Raw genomic sequence first — 23,680 nt, 5'->3', positions numbered from 1 at the left:
AGCTAGATACAGAAAATTTGAGTTTGTAAAGCATTTCTTATTTGCTCGTTAAAAAATAATGATTTGATTCAACTAAGGAAAATTCTTTAAGGTAATAAAAATTTACTTATTAACAAAGAAAACAAAAATAACTTTGGTCATATCCACTAATTTCAAATAAGGCATAAAACAGGAAGGTGTGGTATGTACTCAAAAAAGGACTTTTGTCCTGGAGAATATCTATTGCCATCCAAATGTTAGAGGGATTCCCTATGTTTGGAGAAGTATTCCAGATGACATGTTAATTGCATCCTGTCCTGGAATACTGCAGCATCTTCTAGATGAGACCCACAATAACTCAAAAGAGAATAGTTTAATTAATCAGCCAGGAAAAACCAAGCAGATAAAGAATGTTTTATGTCCAGACATGAAATCTGTAAGTACACCTCAATGAACTGGTCCAATGTCTTATCTTAATTATGCTATAAGAAGGTCCAACCAGCATGTTTGAAACTCTCGTCTCGTTCTTTTAACATTATAGGGGCACCAGGATAGAACTTGAAGAACTATTCACTTCCCATTCGTATATCCCTTGCATGATATCTTTTAAGGCATTTTTCACGCGCGCACACACACACACACACACACACACACATATATATTATATATATATATATTAATATGTGTATATATATATATGTATAATGTGTTTCAACTTATTTTTGCCCACCATACATCTTCTCATTTCCCTTTCACTGACTTTAATGTGTCCATGTTACTTAGATCCTGAGTACATGAAATTACTCAAATTCAGTAATATTCTCATGATCATTTAAAAAGATATTTCTAAATTTCTAGTGTTGCTTACTGAAGAGGGCAATGGATTAAGAATCAGCAGGTCTCGGTTTAATACCCAAGAAGACAGGGTAATACAAATAAAAGAGCACCGGTGCTAGAGTCAAGAAGACCATTTCCAAAACTTAGTTGGTTTTCTGATGCAAAAAAGCTCACAACTTCTTACTGGATAGATGGCCAGCTCTACATCAATAATCCCTTAATCTTTATAATGGGAAACTTTGGACAAGTTATCTAATTTCTCTGGGTCTCATTTTCTCTATAAATAAAATGAGAGGGTTGGAAAAGAGAATCTCCAATGTAGGTCCCATTTGAATATTTAACTATGTTGCCCTGAAATCACTTAACCTTTTTGAGCTGCCATATTTCCCAGAAGGCTAAGTATATTATCTGAAGTCACTCAGATAATTCACTCCAGTATTTAAAAATTTTTATAAACACCAGATTGTCCACTTAATTTTCTCACTATTAGCCATAGAAAAGAATGATTCCTGGACCATGCAAAGACAATCAACAATATGAATAAAATGCGTAAAATTGTAAGAGAAAGGATATTTTGGGGCAGCTAGGTGGTGCAGTGGATAGAGCACCAGCCCGGAAGTCAAGAGGACCTGAGTTCAAATGTGACCTCAGACACTTAACACTTCCTAGCTGTGTGACCCTGGGCAAGTCACTTAACCCCAATTGCCTTAGCAAAAAGTGTGTGTGTGTGTGTGTGTGAAAGAGAGAGAGAGAGAGAGAGAGAGAGAGAGAGAGAGAGAGAGAGAGAGAGAGAGAGAGAGAGAGAGAGAGGAGAAAGAGGGAGGGAGAGAGGAGGGGAGGGAGGGAAGGTAGGATATTTTAAGCACTCAATTATAAAAACACTAATATATTATGGATTAAGACTTAGGTCATTTGGAATTTAACAGCACATTCAGTAGTGTTTAACACAGATTAAGCTCCTACTATGTACATGACACTTTGAAGGCCACTAAAGATTGTCTGGTGTCCAATTGAACAAGCATTTATCAAACCATGAAGATCTGCCAAAGGGCTGTGCTGGATGTCTGAGACAAACTGAAGCCTGAGGCCTAAAGTCAGATCTGTCTATTTACATGGAAAGTCTGAAAATTAAAAAATAAATCAGTATATCCTTGAACTGGTCCACATTGCAAGCTTCCTAAAATTACTTGAAATTTTAAACATAGCAAGATGCTGTTGAGCAGATGCTATTTACAAAATTCAATATGTAACTTATGCTACTGATTATTATAATAAATACCTCTACCTATCATTATCACCACACATAATCAGATATAATTATCACCACACATAAAATCAAGTTGTCACTTTGGAATGAGAGCAAATAGGGCCACAAACACAGTGATGAAGTTAGATTGGACATACCCACAGAGAAGAGCTATCAAATGCCAGGGTTGCATATCTTAACTAATTAAATATAAAAATAAAATATAATAAGTCTGATAAAATTCTTTATCAAGTTTCCATCATTCATAAATAATATATAGAATAAAAGTTGTTAATCTAAGAGGGCACAGATCATCACAGGTTCTGTGGATAGATTTCAGGGGACCTATGAACTTAGAAAGTAACAAATTGCGTATTTATTTTCTCTGATCTCCAATTGAAAGTCAGCAATTTCTTGAGTCATTCTAAAATACAAGAGAAATGGTGAGAAAGGCTCTATAAGCTTCACCTGACTGCCAAAGGGATCTCTATCACACACACACACACAATTCTGTGATACTAAGGAAATAGTTTGACAACAGGGTACTCTACCTCTTAATTTTAATTAACTAATTTAATACTTTTAAAATTTAATTCAATAAGGTACTGGGAACTTCCTAGTTTAAAGTCTTTTTTACTCACAATAAAGGGATAAACTTTTAGCACATTTTTCCTCTATAAGAATATCAAGGACAAATCATCATTATGACTGTCAGGTTTTAAATCTATTTAGCCATTCTGTAATTGATTTCCATTCTTTTAGTCTCTAGCAGGGCTATCTGCCTACTATGTAAAGAAAATACTACTACAGCTACAACAGTAACAAGAAGAATATGGCTGCCCCATCTAGTTGTCATTTACAAATATATTCCAAGACTTCAGTCTTATGTCTGGACTTAACTTTCAAAGGAAACAAATCAAGTCAAGAAACCTAGCTTTAAGATGAGTCAAGGATAATATTGGAATCTAAATTTCTAGTCTTGAGTCTCAAATTTAGATTCCAATAAAACAGCAAGCTAATACAACTAACTAAAACAGGGCAGTGTCAGAATGGGTCAAGAAAGATCTAGTTATACATTTATATATTAATCCAAGGAGATTAATGTATAAACTGAAGGAGCAGTGAAATAAGTCTTGCACATTGTAATTTTGTACTTTTCAGAGAGGTGCTCTAAGACTGAGCTTCTTTCACATAAAAGGATGAGAAAATTCAGAGACTTACATAAACAGAAATATGAAACATGAAAAAAATTTCAGGAGTCTGAAGAAGATTATAACAACCTAGTGTACCTGTCAATGAAAACCAAAATTTTTTGCTAAAGTCCTACAAATTATGGTTGCCATAAATGATAGGACAATAATGGTAAAGAATGAAAAATTCATTCCTTATTTGGTATGTCTATATGATACCAGACACACTGGGTGGATCACTTTTATGTTTTGGTACTGTCTTATTTACTTTTCTTTGGTGAAAGCTCTCTGCGTCTCTTTAAAATGGCACTACAGAAATATAATATTTACTTTCACCCCACATATTTAATTTCAGCATCATATTTTACAATAGTGCACTTTAAAAGTATATTATGTTCACTTACTGTTAAGAAATAATTTCCCTTTAAATGTGTGTTACTGAAAAGTATCTTACTGAGAGATGACTGATAGTATAATAATGAATTACCAATTCCTTAAGATGTTTTAATATAAGGAACCATTCTACTAAGACAATTGACAGTTTGGACTTGCCTTAATAAAGCTCCACTGGGAACAAATTACACCTAAATGCTAATAGTTGTGATCAGAGATCTCAAGAATCCCATTTTGAGGTTATAGCCCCACTCTCTCTCCAGAACTACAATTCTTCATCATTAATGGACCTTTTAAAATTAGGTATCTTATAGATGCTCAAACTTAACATGTTCCAAAGAGAATTCATTATCTTTCCATTATAATGTCCCCTCTTCCAAACTTTCCTATTTTTATGGAAGGGACCATTAGAACCTCTCCAGTTACCCAAGTTCATATCCTTACAGTTATTTTTTGCTTCTCCTCATTTTTCATGCCCATCTAATCAGTTATCAAGTCTTGTCCATTTCATCTTTACATCTGTCACATATCTATCTCCTCATCTTTCACAATCATCAAACCCAGTTCATGTTCTCAGGACTTCCTGCCTGGATCACTGCAGTGATATCCTTGCCTACGGTCGTTCCAATTTCTAATTCATACTCCACACAGTTACCAGAATAGTATTCCTAAAACATAGGTCTGAATGTGTCATTTTCCTGCTCAAAAAACTCCTGTGTGCGTAATGTTAGGATAAATGCCTTTGCTTCCCACTTAAAGCATTCCACAATCGGCCTCCAGCCCACCTTTCGAGACTTATCACAGATATATTCTGTCTGTTTCTGTCTCTGTCTCCTTCCTTCCCTCTTTCTGTCTCTCTCTTCAATTCTCTCTCTCTCTGGTTCCAACAAACTATCCTTCTTGTTCCTTCTTACCCAAAGTTGCATTCATCTCCATGCTTTACAGACTGTCACACTATGCATGGAATGCCGTCCTTCCCCTCTTCCGCTTCTTTAGAATTTCTATTTTTCTTCAATACTTAGCTTAAGTACACCCTCCTGTGAGACCTTTCCTGAATCCACTCTCTCCTTTTGCTTTCTACATCAGATATTATGTAGTAATCACTTGTGTATATTTTGTAATTATTTATATAGGTACATATTATCTCCTTCCAATAGAACATAAGCTCTTTGAGGGCAGAGATTCTTTCATTTTCGCATTTTCATCCCCAGCACCTAGCACAGTGGCTGGCATATATAAAGCCTTTAAAAATGCTTATTTAATCACTAATTTATAAAAGATAAGTGATAACATAATGGAACTTTTATGCTTCAATGGATAGCTAACGTCACTGATGTAGGTATTCTTTATCTCTGTGTTTACATGTACACCTATCTTTCTTGATAATATGTAAACTCCTTGAAAGTGAGGATTATTTTCTTTTTTACATCTTTATATTTCAACATATAATAGCAGGTACTTAATAAATGCTTGTTGATGGATGGATTTATTATATCCAGTGTTCTCCTTATTCATGCTTTTCCATAACAAGTCCAAGAGCCATATCCAATATACAGAATAATCTTCCTCTTGAAGGAGGATTTCACAGGTTCCGTACTTTCTTTCTTGTTCTTGCTATATGATCAGCATGCCCCCTTTTATGCTTATACATTTCTTAGATATTATCCCTTGTGCCATGAAACTTAATACAGCTAGATTTTGATTGGTCCTGTCAAAATGTTTTGGAGATACATTGTTTCTCAGAGCTAAGACCCAGCAAGCAAGCTATGCCTTGAGCTTAGCATAACAACAATCCTTTGCACTGTGGATAATCTCACCCTCTGGAAAAGTTTATTGCTTTGACTCACACCAGGTGTTCACTCAGGGAGCTCCCCTTATTTCCCAGGGACCTGAGAGCCAGAAGTAAATGATCCATTACATCTCTTGACATGCTCACGATACTAATTTCTTGTAACTACTAAGTGAATTGAACCAGGTACTGCCATGTACTTCCTAAAATGAGCAATTCTGAACTGGCCAAGAGGGGGGACTTTCATTTCCATTAAGTTTGGTTTTGTACCTTATTGTGAGCCAATCAACTTGGAGACTGCTGGAGACAGGACCCAGGAATGTCTGTATTATCTACACATGAGCCTGCTTTGAGAACTGCTACTCAGGACCAAAGGATGATTATGTCATGGTCTAGCCCTCTTGTGGTTTTTCATGTCTATAAACCCTGGCATTGCCCTAGCACATTAAGCCCTCATGCTCAGGAAGACTCCTGCTTACAAGCATTTTCCTCACTTTGAAATTAATTAAACTTCTATTTGATCCCTGATTCCTTTATCTCTACAACTGCTCTTTTTCTCCCCAACCATCCACAGGTTAGAGACTGGGTCTGGTCAAGAAAGTCCAAATAAATACTATGAAATGGTCACATGGTTTCAAATTTGCCCCATTTAAAGTTACAATTACATTGTTGTTTAGTCATTTTCAATCCAATTCTTTGTAACCCCTTGTGAGATTTTCCTAGTAGAGATACCGGAGTGGTTTGCCATTTCCTTTGTTAGCTCATTTGACAGAGGAAGAAACTGAGACAAACGTTAACAGACTTAACCAGGGTCACACAGGTACCAAGTGTCTAACTCTGAGCCACATAGTCTATCCACTGTGCTGTTTAGCTCCCCCAAACAACAATAACATGTAAGTAGATAAAATATGGTAACTTGTTCCAATCCAATGGAGATAGGCAATACACACTTGAATAATGAGGTCACTTTCTTAGTTCTTATTTGTACTAATTGGGACCCAAGTGTAAATAGCTCAGTTAAAGTAAGGAAAGTGGGACTTCCTAAATAAACAATTGTGAACTGGCCAATTGAAGGGGGAACAGGGAGGAACATTACTACAAGTTGAAACTCACATACTCAGTGATTTACATAGTTACTACAGGCTTTCATTTCCGTTAAACATAATGAAGAAAGCCTTCTCATTCCCAAACTACCTCTAAATCTGCCTAATGCCTAATTCAGATAGGTGCATAGATCAATAACCAAGTGCTTAGGCCTTTTTGGTGAGAAGTTACAAGACTGGAGTGATTATTGTTGACACTGATTAAAAAAACTAACAATATAGGATAGCATGTGTGTGTGTGCATTAATATATATGTACAATGGCTACCAAACATGTATATTTTAACTTAAGAAGCTTTAACATGGACTATGAGGTGATCTGTAACTTTAATTTCCTTTTTCTCAGTGATGACAGCCAATCTTATAGGTATGGTTAGCTATAAGCACCTATTAGCAGGTTAGTACTCACATTAAAGTTCTTTTCAGTGGTTGACTTTAAAATATCCTCATCACTCTCCACTCTTAGCATCCCATCAGCCTGGAACACAAGTAAGTTACCCAGAGAATCATGTGAAAAAAATTTTAAGATCTCAAATAAACAATCAGCAAAACAATCAACAGAAGCACTAGAAGTCCAAGACTACTAAAATTAACTAAAATCCAGATTTTCTTCTAGGTTCCTTGGAGACTAATCATGAATAAAAGATGATATTAAAGATATTAACAACTCCAAAAGTTAAGGCATAAGGACTACTTACTTGGCTAACACTTTAAAATCTTGAGTTTAGGGTTACTGACCCTTTGGCATGTTGTTATACTATTTTATTTAGCTGTATTAACTTTCTATTTTTTCTTCTCTGCATCTAAGAGTATCTTAGTCAGTTATAAGTTGAACTAGGTGTTTCTGAGGTTCCCAAAATTTCACAGTTTGTCTTTTAGTGCATCTTCTGCTATTTCTATAACTCTGGAAACTTAAGAGAGAGGGAGGGAATTTCTTTGATTTATATCATTTCCCCCAAAAGTTTAATAAAAGTATTATTGACCAACCAACCAAGGTTCTGGTTTTGCTATATTAACACAGCTGTAAGATAAATTCAGTAAGAAACAAACATATATGAATTTCTTGCTGAATTTTTGTATAATGTAAGAAGGTGGGTTTAATAAATCCTTTCATTGAATTGGCCTTTTTTTTAGAAAGGAGAGAGAAAGGCATTGCTAGATCATGTAAAAAATAGACTTGTTCTTAGAGCTACGCTTTTTTTCTTTTTAACCTAGATACTTTATTTTGTAAATAATCTAATTATTCAAGTTTTCCTTTAAGATCAGTTCAGTATTTCAAATTAAAAAATAAAAGATAAAAATAGCTGATTGGTTCTTAGAATTTGAGTACTTTTAGCATATGGTCCCTTTCTCTGATATTAGATACTGAAAAAAAAAATCTCACAAATAATTGGTACCATTAGGTAGATGAGCAGTGCATGTTATTTTAGTAATTACAACATCATTTAATAAGAATTAATGCTGTCATGGCTACTTTAAAAAACACCAAACTTTAGAACCTTTTTTGAGAGTAGAACAAAACAAGAGAACCTAAGGAAATTTAGAGCATTAGTGAAACAAAGTACTAGCTGGTCCATCTAAGTTTTGCTACTATATGACAATTATTTATAATACTTGCAAAGCACTTTATATCTATCATCTTATTTGATCCTCACAACAATCTGGGAAATCAAGTGTTTTTTAAATATAACTTCATGGGCTGAAGTTATTTTACAGCTAAGATTTTACAGCTAAGGAAACTGAGATTAAGAGGAATTATATGGTAAAATGAGTAAGGTTAGAGAAATTCATTCAAAAAGCAGGGAGAGAGTGGTAATAGGAAAAGCATTGATCTTAAGTCAGGAGATCTGTATTTAAGCACTGAGTTTTCCTATTCTGAGTAACTTTAGGCAGGATGAATTCATCTAAACATTTTGGTCTTGCAATTCAACTCTTCCATTTGTAAAATGGGGATAATCTCTATATCTCAGAATTATTAGAGGAAATAGTCTGGAATTCTGAAAAGCACTCTAGAAATTTGAGCATTTGACTGAAATACTGAATTTAAAGTGCTTTTAAACTTTAAACTTGTAATAAAATGGTACTGCAGGACTGAGTTTAACCTTTTTTACAGAGTGCAAAACATTTTTGATCATCCAATAGCCAGTCTACACACATACAAAAAAGATATAGACACAAAAGAAGAGAGTAAAAACAGTAGGAAATTAGTGGTGTAAAGTCAAGGAACCAAAGAATCCAACCATCAGGAAAAGATGAAACAAACAAACAAAGGCATGCATTTACATAGTGCAAAATATAAGCAGAGGTATACTGGAGCCAGCTTAAACCAATTTTAAAGAAGCTGAATCTTAAATTTTCAGTGTATTTATATCCTGTTAAATCTACAAAGCAAGTCTTGATTTATAGTTTTATTAATTGCTTAGACTTAAGAAAGTGATAAGAGAAAGTGTTAGTAATGTACATTAAAGTTGGAGGTACATTGCCTTTATATTTTTCCTCTGGAAAATCTAACTGTTAAATATTTACCAATTATTTATAATACTTGCAAAGCACTTTATATCTATCATCTTATCTGATCCTCACAACAATCTGGGAAATCAAGTGTTTTTAAATATAACTGCAGCCCATTTTACAGCTGAGGAAATTGAGATTAAGAGGAATTATGTGATTTACCCAGGGTCATACAATTGGGGATCTAAGGAAAGATATGGAATCTACTTTGCTACCTTTTTGCTTCCAAATCCCCCTATAAAAGGATAAATGAAAGGTGATTTAATACAAATGAGAGCAACTTTAATGTTAAAAAATAATAAAGTCACAATTTAAAAAAATAATAATAGAAGAAAAGTTAATTAGCAAATTATTTTGGTGTTTTTAAGTCACTTTTCAGTTGTGTCCAACTCTCTGTCACCCCATTGGGATTTTCTTGGCAGAGATACTAGAATAGTTTGCCATTTATTTCTCCAACTCACTTTACAAATGAGAAATTGAGGCAAACAGGGTTAAAGTGATCTTCAGTCACACAGCTAGTCAGTGTCTGAGGTCAGATTTGATGACTCCTCCTGATTCTAGATCTGGTACTCCATCCAACATGTCACCTTGCTGTCCCTTAGCTAATTAATTAGTAGGAGATACCAGAAATACTGCAAATAGAGAAAGCAAAAGAGTACTTAATAGTTATAAAGATTAAATAAATATTAGGGTTTTTTTTTTTTTTTTACAAAACTGTTTTTGCTATCTCTCAATTCTCCTGTGACAGAGTTTTCCCCAAAGCAATAAGAAGAATTAGAAATGTCCAATTTCCTGTCCCTTAATTAATATGTGTCAATGAATTTAAGGCCTCAGTAAATAAAATACAACTTCATTTTGGTCCCCATAAGTTTTTTTTAATATCTTCCCATTCAAAACCTCAACTGTTTATTATTAGGATAAATGAACTACAAAAAAGAAAATACTAGTTTTAGCATATGGTCCATTTCTCTGATATTAGGATAGTAAAAAATCTCTAGAACAATTTGTATCACTACACAGATGAGAAGCGTATGTTATTTTGGTAATTACAATATATTAGAATTAATGTTATTATGGTTATTTAAAAGAAACAACTTACTGATACAAAAGAAAGTAGTAAAACTAGAAGGAAATTAGTGGTATAAAGCAAGGAGACCAAAGAACCCAACCAGCAGGAAAAGGTGAAACAAATGAACAAATAAAAGCTACCATTTACATAGTGCAATATGTAAGCAAAGATATACAGGAATCAGCTTGAATCAAATAAAGCCAAATAAAGTATCTCATTGATCAAAAAAGGTTTTTGTTTGGTATATTCTCCTTTGGCCTTCTTTAATGAAGAAAATTGGAGATAAATGAAAGCATAACTATCAAAAGAAAACAATACAAATTACACTGGCTATAGGTCACATATATTTATCATATATTTTCTTTTCTTAGTCAAGATAGCATTAATGACTTTGGACAGCCCATAAATGATACTACAAAATAAGTGTGCTCCTTATGTATGACAAATTAACTCTTTTCTATCAGAATCTAGTGTGTAAACATGTTAACTCTGAAAAGCTTCCCAAAATATGATGCTTAAAATATTTGATTTTTATTTTATTTTTGCTGAGGTAATTGGGGTTAAGTGACTTGCCCAGTCACACAGCTAGTAAGTGTTACGTGTCTGAGGTCACATTTGAACTCAGGTCCTTCTAACTTCAGGATTGGTGCTCTAATCACTGCGCAATCTAGCTGCCAATGATTATTTGATATTTTAAAGAGAAACATATGATGTGGACTCTATTCCAGAGAATAATGGAAAAGCTTAGCAGGCAATCAAATTTGTATAGCCAAGAACATCCATGTGTCAGGGGTTGAGCTGGTTAGTTGTCCTTAGACCTTGGTGGCTGGCTCTGGAGTTTTGTGGTCATGTTCTCCAGTTTCAGAGTATAAAGAAAAGGGGTGAATTTTATACCTGCTCTATTCTAACACATAGGTGAAAAATGAGATTTTTCCCACCTGGGGTTATTTCTAGAATCATAAATGGGCTGATCTGCAATTCACACTTTACAAATTAATGATAAATTAATGTATACCTCAACAAATTAATTTTCTGAAAAATACTCTTTTTGAAAAAAGAATATTTGACACATAATATTATTTTTGTTTTGAAAAAGCAGATGAGTTATGTTACCTTATTGCTTCTTTTACTGACTTTGAAAAACCCCAGAAATTTCTTCTTCTCTTTGTCCACGACATCACTGCTCAGAGATTTTCTATAAGTTTCTGAAAATAATTAAATTGGTGACAGTTATTTCTCATTGATAAATTTTAAAGATTTAGGACTTTAAAAATTCCAAAATTTTAAAACACAAGTTGAAGAGAAAAACAAAAAATTGAAACAATAGTATTAAATGAGCCTAATTTCCATTAGTAGTTTAGAGATAGCTGTCTAACCCTTTAAAAACTTATCTAGGAATGAAAATAAACTTAAGTGGGATTTTTTTCCCTGCAAGTTAGACAAATTTAACAAAACTTTAAAGAAAGGCACTTTGGGGGATAGGTGGGTGAGGTGATGCTTTGAATGGAAACTTCTCAAGTCCTAGGGACTATAGAAGCAGTGTATGTAATAGGTGCCATGCTTCAGGAATTAAATATGGGATCAAAGAGGCTTAATTATAGGAGGTACAACAACACTTTCTATTTGAAAAAAAAAAAACTGCTCTTCAGTTCAGAGAACAACACTGATGGTATCAAAAACTCTGAAATTAGAAACTTTCATGACCTACATTACCAGATCCATTACCAAATCTCTTCCCTGATCTCCCTCAGTCTGGGCAGTTTTTCTTCTAGGATTATATTCTCTGGTGGGCTTTCTCTTTTGTTCTTGGGGGAGCAGGGAAAATACCTTCTTACTTTAATGCATCATAATTGGATAATCCTTGACAAAAATAATCATATTTTAAAATCTTAAATATTCCAAAATCCAATCGCCTTTGATTGAATATTTTAGTTATCCAGCCCATTGCCAGGTTCTCTAATAATGTCAAAAGCATATATGTCTCACCATTAATATTACTGTTTTTTTTTCTTACCCAGCTTAATCATTGAATGGGCATTGCCTCATAGTGAACTCTGGAAAAAACTAAGCTTAAAAAGGTTAATATCTCCCAAATATACAAGGCCATCTTAGCCATCCTGATCAATATCTGGCCACTGGATCCAGATGGCCAGAGCAAAAAGTGAGGCTGATGACTTTGCATAGCCCTCTCTCACTTAAATCTAATTCATTTGCAAGTCATCACCTTCCTGATGTCATGATTTTCTTTGATAATGAAGCTCAACTTCATTATTAAATGTACATGAGAAAAGTGCCAGTTCTTAGACTTGTAAAGCAAAGAATCTCTAGCTGTTCCAAAAGCTAAGGAGTTAAATTCTCCTTAGACCTCGTTGACTAGGGCATAAATCAAGTGCTTTGGAGTGATGAGGAAAGTGTTCATAATTTATATCATTCTATAAAAATTACCTAAAATAATATGTATATATATATATAATATTTCACAAAAAATCAAAGCTTTATATTGTCATAGATCACATTCTGAATGAGCTTTTTCAGTCATCATCTGAGTCTCACAATTAACATAAAAGGTAGGAAGAATAGTTATCATTCTCATTTTACTGATGGGTAAACTAAGGCAGAGAGGAAGAAGGAAAAGGAATTGGATTTTCTTTCAGGAACCTTGTCTCTCAGAGCTCAAGTCCATCAGCTGGAGATTATAATTTTATTAATTAGTATGACCAAGATGCTATCTCCCCAAACAAGGTTAAGGATTATTTTTTTCTTGCCTCTATTCATTCCAGAATTCATGCCAAAAGTTAGAAGTGTTATGGACACACAGGAAAAAAAGATTGTTAGCAAAGTCAAAGTCCATGAACACCCAAGAAGAACAACAGGCCATGGAAAATGTATACCTTCCTAACTATTAAACTATCATCCAAATAGCATTAAGTTAATGTTTTTTACTGAAAGATCCTAATCTCAGATATGTATGTACAAGTCCTCAAGGAAGTCAACTGTCTTAATGTAAACTTACCAAAAGGAAATAATTTAAATTTCAATATCTCTTTTTGAGTTATTTGTCACAATCCTATCCAAATTCCCCAGGATATACAGACAAGAGTTGTGTCACATAAAAGTTTTATGAAATGTAAATTATGTGAACACCACATTAGAATGGTGCCATTTAAGTTGTTTAAAACACCTTTAATTATTGTACTGGACTAGTAAGTACAGGGATCACTCAATGAGGAGACTCATTCTACCAATGCATCTCTGCATCTCACCAGTTACTTTTAAGCTGAAAGAACTATCAAGTGTCAGAAGTAGAGTCTGGAATTCTGTTCTACCTGCTGCTCAGATATGGTTTCTATAACCTATACTATACTTTTGCTTAAATACAAAATAGCTGTATTTATTCCAAATATATTCCAAAAGACAGGATGATATGGTGGATAGAGGGAGGTGGGGATCCTCAAGATCAGGAAAATCTAACCAAGTCAATGTACTGGTTGTATGATCACAAGTCAATTAAACTCTTAGTGCTCTATAAGAATAAGTTATAGAGAGGACTGGTAGAAAAGTTCCTCATCTGTGATTTCCTATGGCTGTGAAATCACAACATTAGTTCTCATCTCCATTTTTATTTAAATATGGGATTAAAGTTTAGAGAGGGAAGTGAATCTTAAAAAGGCATTTTAACCCACCCCTTCTTTTGAAGATGAGGAAAACTAAAGTCCAGACAACTTTAATGACTTTCTTAATACTATAGCTTGTTAAGTTTATCTATGACTGACAAACAGTAGACTTTTAATAAATGTTGATTGATCAAAGTAAATATATTTGGATTATAATTAGATTATACTTATACAATTCAGATCCATCCCATCCATCTAGCTATCTTTCATATCTCCCTTCCTTTTCCTTCCCCTCTCTTCTTTCCTTTCTTCTTGCTTCTTCCTCTTTCCTTTCCCTCTTCCTCCTTCCTCTCCATCCCCTCTTCTCTCTCTCCTTTTCCCTCCTTATCCCCCCAACATTTTCACTAATTTGAAATATTCTCCTTCCTCAATTCCACCTCTTGGGTTCCCTCACTTCCTTCAAGTCCCAGCTAAAATCCCAACACCTAGAGGGAAACTTTCAGGATCCCTCTTAATTCTAGTGCCTTCCTTTTTTTTTTTTTTTTTTTTTTGACTATTTCCAATATATCTTAACATATACCTATCTTGTTTGTATATAGTTGTTTGCAAATTGTTTTTTTTTTCTTTTAGATCATGAGTGCTTCAAAGGATTGTTATTTTTTCTTTCGTCAGTAAAATGTTATTTTACAATGCTTTTTTATATCTATACATTTATGTATCTACCCTTGGGTTGACATAAAATAATTCTCTGTGTGTGTATTTATGTATGTGTGTGCATGTGCTTACCCGGACTCTACTTTTTAAATGGTCAAAATGTATGAAAGTAGGAAAATTAATTGCAAGCTAGCACACAGTATTGACATATACCATGCACTTAGAAAATGGGGTGCTGTTTGCTGAGACCAAAACCATGGTTTTCTTTTTAGATCAGTTTTACAGAAGAAATTACATACCCCTTAGTTTTACAGATTAGGAAACTAAAGTTTTTAGGGACAAATGACTTTACTTAACTTACACACAGAAAATAGATGGCAGAGCCAGAATTCAAATTCAAGTCCTTCAGCTGTAAATTCAGTCCCCTTTACACTGTCACAAGAGGCTTCTTTTCTTTCCTAAAGATATCTCTAAAAGGCAGCCTCATGCTATCCTATAGAGCAGCAGAATATTTTTCTGTGACTTCAGTATTCCTTTGGAGATATACATTTTACCAAATCAGTTACCAATAAAGAAAAGTAACCAAGGAGTAAACGTGCATAAGTGCAAAATATGGATCAAAAATTCATAGTAAAACAAAGTAAAAAATAAATTCCAAGTTAATCCACTCTGAGCTGGGAAAGTTTATATAAGTATCCTTGGTAGCACAAGTAACTATAGGTAAGAAAGTAGAAAACTGATCTCTTACTCTGCATGTTTGACCTGGGCCCTGACCTGATAGTTTATAGCTACTTGGTAGAGGTGGGATGTCAATGATTCATGAAGTGTTAATTTTCTAAGGCAGCCTCACTTATAAGTAGATTTGATCACCACAGCAGATTTTCAGGCAATGGATATTCCCCATTTTTGTCCCCCCCCCAAAAAAAAAAAATTAGGAAAAGATGTAATCAATCATGATGCAGTTACAACACATGATCCTCCTCCCAAACCCAAATCCACAGGTACTACAAACTGTAATATTTATATTATACAGCCACCATCCAAATATTGCATTCTAAAAAACAGCCATGCAAAGCAAATCCTTCATGGGCTCAGCTGTCAGATTTAAGTTTTCCTTTACTATACCTCGATAGACCAGAGAAGGTTCTGACTGAGTTTTGGTCAGAAGAACTGGAAAAAGTAGCCAATGAGAGAACAAGCAGGGGAAAAAAAGAGTTAAAAAAATAATTAACAATAAAAAACCAAAGACACGATAATAATGAAAGCAGTTTACAAAGTGTATTACATATATTCATTTGGGGAAGGAGTTGTTACCTATATTGTTAATCCTATTTCATAGAATAGGAAACTAAAGTTCTAGAATTTCAACTGATTTGCCTGTTTTCAAAGAGATAGTAATTGTTGAAGACAGGATTGGAACCCAGGCTCCAAGTCTAATAACTCCACCAGGTTACTTCTCCATAGATGTAAACTAATTCATATTATCTGCCTCCATTATAGCTACCTGGATAAAACCTGTTGTTTTTTAGGTTGATTTCTCAGCTGCTAAGAATTTTTGTACCAGCAGAGGGCAGGAGAGCTTCTTTTTTGGGTGAGTTGTTTCAAATAACAAGTCAGAAAGCCTGGCGAAATCACAGAAGGAAGATCAATTAATTCATTGGTAAAATGATCACCCTAGAAGAACTCTCCTGAAGCTGCAGATCTGGGAAGGAAGCTTCCCAAACTGTAAATCATGATGGGAACGGTCATTTAGCTGGATCCAAAAGCAGATCAACTGAAGTCTGCAATGGAGAAAGGAGTTGGAAGGGGTGGACAGAAGGGAAGCAAAGACCATCTGAAAAAAAGAGCAAGGAAAAGGAATTCGTTGTCCCTTTATGTGTTTGGGACTGTTTGCTTTGTCTGACTGCCACTGAAGTGGCAGGAAGGCTTGTTAGCCAAAAGGGCAGGGAATCCCTATGTGTGTATACCGATAGCTTGGTTGTTTACTGGCTGGATGGCAGGGCTAGGTTACAGGAAATCATGAACTTGGAGATCAATTAAGTGGCAGAAAACCAGGTTTCATCTGACCTTTTCCTGGTAGAGTGCTCTGCATTTATTTTTCAAACAACTTCTGGAATTTCATCATCTCACTAATAATCAGGCAAACTCATGTTACCTTTAACCTCTCTGGGCCTCAGTTACTTATTTATGCCATGATGGGAAGTCCACAAGGTCTCTTCCAGCTCAAGGTCCATTATTCTATGACATATAATTCTATCAAGACCTCCAGGGTTTCCTAATTTAAATTTTATATATATTTTAAAAATCAACCCCAAACCCCAATATTCATTGTTTCTAAAATATGATTTTTAAATATTCATTTTAAGGAGGAAACTCTCCTGCTCCTCCTTTGAGGCATTTTTTTTTCTTAGGGTAGGGATGGGGGTAGAGGAATCCAGGTCTATGATTAAGAAATTTCTCAACTTTTTTTTTCTATACTCATTTCCCCTGATTTCTCTGTGACATAGAGCACATTTCCCTTCTTAATATGTCTCTTCCCTTGACATCTCAGATATAAATCTCTTATGAACTTCCACCTCTACTATCAATGTCTTTCACAGCATTTTCCTCTTATTTCCTAATATGCTAGCCTTGGCTAGTTTTCTCTTTCTATATGCTTCCCTTTAGAAATCTCATTTTTACTGCTAATTTCAATTGTTCCCTCTATGAAGACAATTCTAAATACAAATCTCTACTCCTCAACCTTTCTCCAGATTTCCTGCCAAATTTACAAAATGTCTTCTCCCTTGGTTATCTTGCCAATTCCTCAAACTTAGCACATTCAGAAATTGAATTCATCATCATTTTCAATGAGGTGTTACAATGAATAGAGTTGAGCTCAGAAGATCTAAGTTCAAAACCTGCTTCAGCTACTTCTTAGATGTGTGATCTATTATCAAGTCACTTAACCTCTTCTCAATCTCAGTTTCATTATCTGTAACATGTAAGGTCATTTCTAGCTCTATTTATAAAAACCATATGATGTTCTCCACTTAACCTTACCAGGATATCAAACTCTGCATTTCTGTTAATGGTGTCACAATTTCCCCACTCTCCCAGATTCCTAATTCTGTGCTCATCTTTCCACTCTTCCCATTTCCTTACCTCTGTACAACTAATGAACTGCTAAATCCTATCCCAATCTTGCCTACATGCAGTCCTTCTTCTCTACTCCCATTATTTCTACGCTGGTGGCAGTCTAGATTCTTGAAACAGACAAGATAATGGATTGATGCTTTCAGGATATTACTTTTTCATCTTGTCATTCATATCAATTTTGAAATAAGCTCACTCATATCCCTAGCACCTACCATAGAAACTGATGTAAGAACTTGATTGATTCTTAGAGTTCCACTACTGTAACAAGAGGTTTGGCACATGTTTAGATTAGCATTCAAATGGAAGATGCTAGGGACCTTCTTAAAAAAAGGAAGTCTATGTGGCTACTCTGTGTCAGCTTACCACGTGGTTAAGGGTAGTCTTTTTCACTGGGCACAAAGATGCTCAGCATCTTTAGGATAGTGCTGGACCACATATTTCTTCTCTCATAGCCTAAAACACACTCCAAAGGATCTCTTCTTCCTCTCTTCCTCCAAGTATCTGACCTTCAGAAATGTAGGTGTAGGGTTCTGTACTTCTTCCTTTTATTCTGTTTCAGATGCATGAAATAAAGTCTCCAGTCCAGTTTGATAAATCAAGCCTCTGGGATCCAGAACTATAGGAATCCAGGGAAGGATAGATGTAGGAAAAGGCCCACAGGTGCTAAGTTAAGATGTTTTAGACTCCAATTTTTCCTGATTGCATACCCAGTGGAATAAGCTGCACTCAATACATCAATGCAAAATAACCATGGGTGTTTTGGTTGACCAGTCTCTGAAAAGTTGATCCCATAGCATCTTTCACATGAATGAAATCATCTGAGGTAGAATACACATGTTTCAAACTATAAGTTCACTCTAATCATAACATTCCTCCACTCAAAAGTTCAATAATTCTTTAGTGGTATTCAAGGTCCTATATGTAAGTAAAATCTAAGCTAACTGTTCCGACCCATTTAATACTATTCTAGATTCAGCCAAAGTGGGTTTCTTTGTTCTTGACTCTTGTCCTGTTTGTATTTCTCTCCACACTTCTGTTCAAATTTCCCTTGTACTTTTTAAGGACATTACAATTAGATCCAATTAATATAAATAATGAACCCCCTAATGTAGTTGCACTATACAAATTTGTGTGGCATATTTCCCATTGGATTGGAAGCAATTATCTTGCTTTACATAACTGTAATTGAATAATAAGAATTCCAATACATGCAGCCACTTCAAAAGATTTATACTAATTAGGTCCTTGCCATACATGTATTTTGGCCAGCTGAATTTCTTCCAAGGACCTACTCAAAAGTCAACTACTTGATGAAGCCTTCCTTTAGGTTTAAGTGTTTTTTTTCTTTCCTCAAGGTACTCCTGATATTTTGCCTGGACCTCCTTCCATATTCCTTAATCTCCCTTATAATAGAGTTTTTATGCCCTTTTTTCTTCTACTTATTAGACTGTAAGTTTCTTGAGAGAAGGCCCTGGATGGAAGCTACTTCTGGATCCTCAATTCCTGGCAAAAATTATCTTGCATATGGTAGGTTGCTTAATAACTTCTTGTCAAGTTGAACTGAAAGAACCATTCATAATAATGTGGGGGGGGAACCCAAATATAGATTACTAAACAAATATACTCAGAAAAACACAAAGCAAGTGTGAAGAGAGAGAAAAGGAAACTTTTAAAATCATTATTCTGTGTAGTCTAGAGATTTGAAAAATAAAACAAAACACCACCACATTTTCATCCATTAAGTTTTTTTCCTTAGTCATAAAACTTAGGACAATTTCAAAATCTTCTCCTTTCCCTTTCAAATTAAAAAAAAAAAACATGATGAATAGTTAATACAAAATACTCAATTGAATCAACTAAAATGATTTGCTTATACAATAATAATTTAATTTTTTACAATACTCATCTTCTATACTTGTCATTTTCACTTGTCTTAATAATGACATGCCTAGAATGCTCTCTCTCCTCAGTTCTGCCTACTGAGTTCTCTGATTTCCTTTAAGTCTCAATTAAATTCCAATTGTTTACAAATTTAGTCCAATTCCCCCCTCTTACAAATGAGATAATCAAGATCCAGAAAAGTTTAGTCATTTGTTCAAGCTGACTCAAGTGAAAACTATAATCAGTAAATAAAATATGAATTGCTTATGTGAATGGATTGGAGGTCCCAGAGTAATACAAGGAAGAATAAGAGAAATACATAAAGTTAACTATCCCTCATCTCCTTTGGAATTGGAATAATCTTTTCCTCTTCTGAACTCTACAGTGCTCAGCTCATCTTTCTATTATCAACACATTCTTCCAAACAATGCAGTTGTTCATTTATTATTTTTCCCATGATATATATCCCAAAGAGCACACTGTAAGGCTTCCATGGTTCTCATGAAATGTTGGGTGATCAGGAAAATGGCCTCCAGTTCATTGATCAGATTTCTCTATAGATGATGAGAATCACATAAGAACTGGAAGGGACAGATGAGTTTCAATCTGTACCACTGGAGGGAGTCAGTACCCACAGTAATGTTGAATTTTATTTATTACTATTTTGGTTGTTTTGGAAGTTGTTTGAGGTCGATAATTATATGACTATATTAGTGAAATCAGTGATCCAGAGAAAATTTGAAACACAGACAAAAGTATAGTGAAATCTCAGAAGAGGGTGATTATTTTCCAAATGAAAGAAACAAAAGGAGTCTCACAGTCCTAAAATATGACAAATAGAGAAGAAATGGCTGAGGCTAGGAGAAGGGGTCTGAGTCAGAAGGATATAGTTAGAACTAGAAGTAAGCAAATGAAAAATACTATACTACCCCTCCTCCCAGCTTAGGACAAGTTTCACTGTATAAAAACCAAAATGAGCATCATTGTCTTGAATAACAAATAAAGCACTACAAATAGAGTGGCAAGTCACAAATGATCATGGATATGACATTACCCAAAGTACTCAATACAACTTTGTTCTCACCTCTTTTGTTGTCCCATGCATAGAGTTCCTTTATCCCCAACTCATTCAAGGACTTTGAAAGTTCCAGCTCTTCCCCGGCAATATTGTCCCTTAAGAGAATGACGTGCTCAGGGTTGACTTCACATTTTGCACAAATAACAGGGAGAATGTTCTGCAGTGGGACATCGGGGCTCACCCGGACTACAGTCTTCTGTGTTCGCAAGTAGTTCACTACTAGTCGCACAGACTTCTGAAATAGAAATGTCAGACAAAAAGAAGATATAAACATTTCCTCATAACCAAAATCATGTGGAGTAAGATAGATGCCTCCTGCTACAAACCCAAGAGAACATCCTATAGGAAGCACTGAAAAATAAAGCCTCCTCAGAAACCTTTTCATTAAATAACAAGGTCAAAGTGACAGGGTGATAAGATAGTGAAGAAGGAAAATCAACAGCCAAGGTCGAACTAAAAATTCAGCACCAAATATGCACACATTGCTGCAGTTTAGTTCTGATCAGATTTGTGTAGAATAGGTTCATATAGACTTGTGAAATCAAAATGACTTTAGAAGTGAAATTATTTCAAATGAAAGAAAACACTCCCCAAAAGAGGTCAAAATTAAAACAAAAATAGTTTTAATCAAAAGAGAAAAGGGAAACTGTACTACATGTCAGCCATGTTAATCAACATTATTTTAGATTATTTAAAATATCTACACACTATATATATATATAAGATTGAAATATTGCTGTGGTACAGGAAATGATGTTAGTGGATTTATAAATATGCAAAGACTTGGGTTTATGAAGGATGTTATCCACCTTCAGAGAAACAGGACAAACATAATATGGTCTTATAAAGTTGCATATAAATGTATGTATGTATTATATAGATAAATACATATACATATCTGTGCTTAATTATGGCCTTTTAGTGGGAAAGGAAAGGGAAAAAGAATAAAGTAAAAAGTATACAGCAGAGAACAAAAGAAAACCTAAAAGAAAGCAAAGAAAATATGGACAGCTCTGAAAACCATGTATAGTATTTATTATATATGGGCTTTCTTAAAATGGAAATTTATTATTTTGTATTTTGGATTCTCTCATGTTCTACTGTGCACGTGGAATTTTTTTTTTTTACTTTCCTATTTTGCAACAGTTAATAGAAGAATATTTCATTTTTTTATTAAAGCTTTTCATTTTCAAAACATATGTATAGATAATTTTTCAACCTTAAACCTTGCAAAACCTCGTGTTCCAGTTTTCCCTTCCCTTCCACTACCCCTCCCCTAGATGGCAAGTAATCCAATATATGTTAAACATGATAGAAATATATATATATATATATATATATATATATATATATATATTATATATATATATATATATATATATATATGTATATATATATATGTGTGTGTGTGTGTGTGTGTGTGTGTGTGTATGTATTAAATCTAATATATTAAAATTATCTTGCTGAACAACAATTATCTTGTTCAAATCAAACATGAAAAAATGAAAAAAAATAAAATACAAGCAAACAACAAACAAAAAGTGTGAAAATGCTATTTTGTGAACCATATTCAGTTCCCACAGTCCTCTCTCTGGGTGTAGATAATATTTCATATTTAATAAATATCATATCAACTATATAAGCCAAGAAATTAATACTGGAGACAAAGTCCTACATATTTTACTTCGTCTGACTGAAAAATAACACCTCAAAACAAAGTTCTAGGAATCTTTAAGTTCTAGGAATTTCAGAATTATATATTTCTTTTCACTAAAACAATAAGCATGTGAAAGATGTTTTGAAAAATAAAAATTAGCATTACAAAAAAGACTGGAATTAGCAACAGAAATGAAAATTGTTTCTTCCTGTTAAAATGTAGCCTAAATAGAATGAATAACAACTGTAAAACAATCTGTCTCTCTCTCTCCCTCACTCCCTCCTGCTCTCACCTTCTCTCATTCTCTCATTTTTCTCAATACCTATATAAAACTGTACCAAATATAAATGATGTTCCAAATTTATGGAAAACAAACTTGTTTTAATCTAAAAGTTTCCTTCTGATGAGTCAATACTACCTTAGGGAAAATGCTACCAATCAATAGAAAAAAAAAATCGAGGGAGGAAAAGGGAGAGAGGTAATCAAAGTGTTAAGGAAACAAAGGGAAAGAATTTTAGGAATCTCCTTTTTCGAATGGTGCATAAAATAAAAAGGTTTGGCCTTCATCATGTCCCTTTCTGACATTATCTAAATGTATCATTGTGATCAGGGTTGATGATAATGATGGCAATACTGTCTTCATTCCACACTCCATTTCCAGGACTGAAAAAGTAATAAACTTTGCTTACAAGAAGCAACCTTAGGGACAGGATTCAAACCTTTGACCCAACTTACCTCAGGTACCTTCTGGAGAACTGATTTGCTCTTGTCTTCAGGGACTTTTTCCTTCAAGAATATTGTGTGTACATCAAGGGTCCCTATCAAAGTATTTGGCTTAAAACTCAAAGGTTGTTGGGTCTCCAACGACCTGAGCTCCAGGGTATAGTGGGCTGGATTTAGATGATTCTGGAGGCACAGCTCGACCAGCAGGTCCATCATGGCATTACTGCAAAGTTAAAAAAACATTTATGGTTATCAGGAGAAGCAACAGCTTCCCTAGACTTTAGTACTGGAGAAGAAGTCTTTCTTCTAATATAATATTACTTGAGAAAGATCGAAGCAATAGCTTTCTGGACTACTAAAAATTAGCTTTCAGTTAAGAAGTGACAATAGCAATGAATACTTAAGACAAACCTTTTTCCTGGGAAAGGCTCCATTTAGACCATCTTTGCATGAATAAATCAACTGTGACATCATTTATTATTTTGTCATTGAGTTGTTTTAATCATGTCTAACTCTTCATGACCTCATTTGGGGATTTCTTGGAAAAATTCTGAAATGCTTTATCATTTCCTTCTCCAGGCCACTTTACAGATGAGGAACTGAGACAAATAGGGTTAAGTGATCTGTCTACACAGCGAGTAAGTGTATGAAGTCCAATTTGAACTCTCGAACATTAATGGATCTTCCTGATTCCAGTACTGGCACTCTATCCACTGTGCCATCTAAATGCCCCTATTAACTAATTATATGTGCTAGAGGACAAGAAAAAGCCTGGGCAAAAGGCAAAGGCAAAACCAGGGCATAGAGATGAGAGATGGC

General features: G+C 34.4%; 1 protein-coding gene across 4 annotated transcripts in view; it reads right to left on the bottom strand.

Moving 5' to 3' along the window:
* Positions 1 to 23,680, bottom strand: part of COBL (cordon-bleu WH2 repeat protein) — a 304,356-nt gene that overhangs the window by 160,785 nt on the left and 119,891 nt on the right. For 2 of the 4 annotated variants that reach the window (XM_051984152.1, XM_051984142.1), the window contains 5 exons: positions 22,874 to 23,084; positions 20,488 to 20,716; positions 15,510 to 15,554; positions 11,230 to 11,321; positions 6,946 to 7,014 (listed from right to left, as the gene is read on the bottom strand). In XM_051984152.1, the coding sequence (XP_051840112.1) occupies positions 6,946 to 7,014; positions 11,230 to 11,321; positions 15,510 to 15,554; positions 20,488 to 20,716; positions 22,874 to 23,084 (646 nt within the window). The remainder of the gene's footprint in view (positions 1 to 6,945; positions 7,015 to 11,229; positions 11,322 to 15,509; positions 15,555 to 20,487; positions 20,717 to 22,873; positions 23,085 to 23,680) is intronic. The other 2 variants (XM_051984161.1, XM_051984165.1) reach the window with 2 other exon arrangements.

The sequence above is a fragment of the Antechinus flavipes genome, chromosome 1 (genome assembly GCF_016432865.1).
Source record: "Antechinus flavipes isolate AdamAnt ecotype Samford, QLD, Australia chromosome 1, AdamAnt_v2, whole genome shotgun sequence".
Classification (NCBI taxonomy): Eukaryota; Metazoa; Chordata; class Mammalia; order Dasyuromorphia; family Dasyuridae; genus Antechinus; species Antechinus flavipes.
The sequence above is the reverse complement of the archived record's forward strand: the minus strand, read 5'-3'. Positions and strand labels throughout refer to the sequence as shown.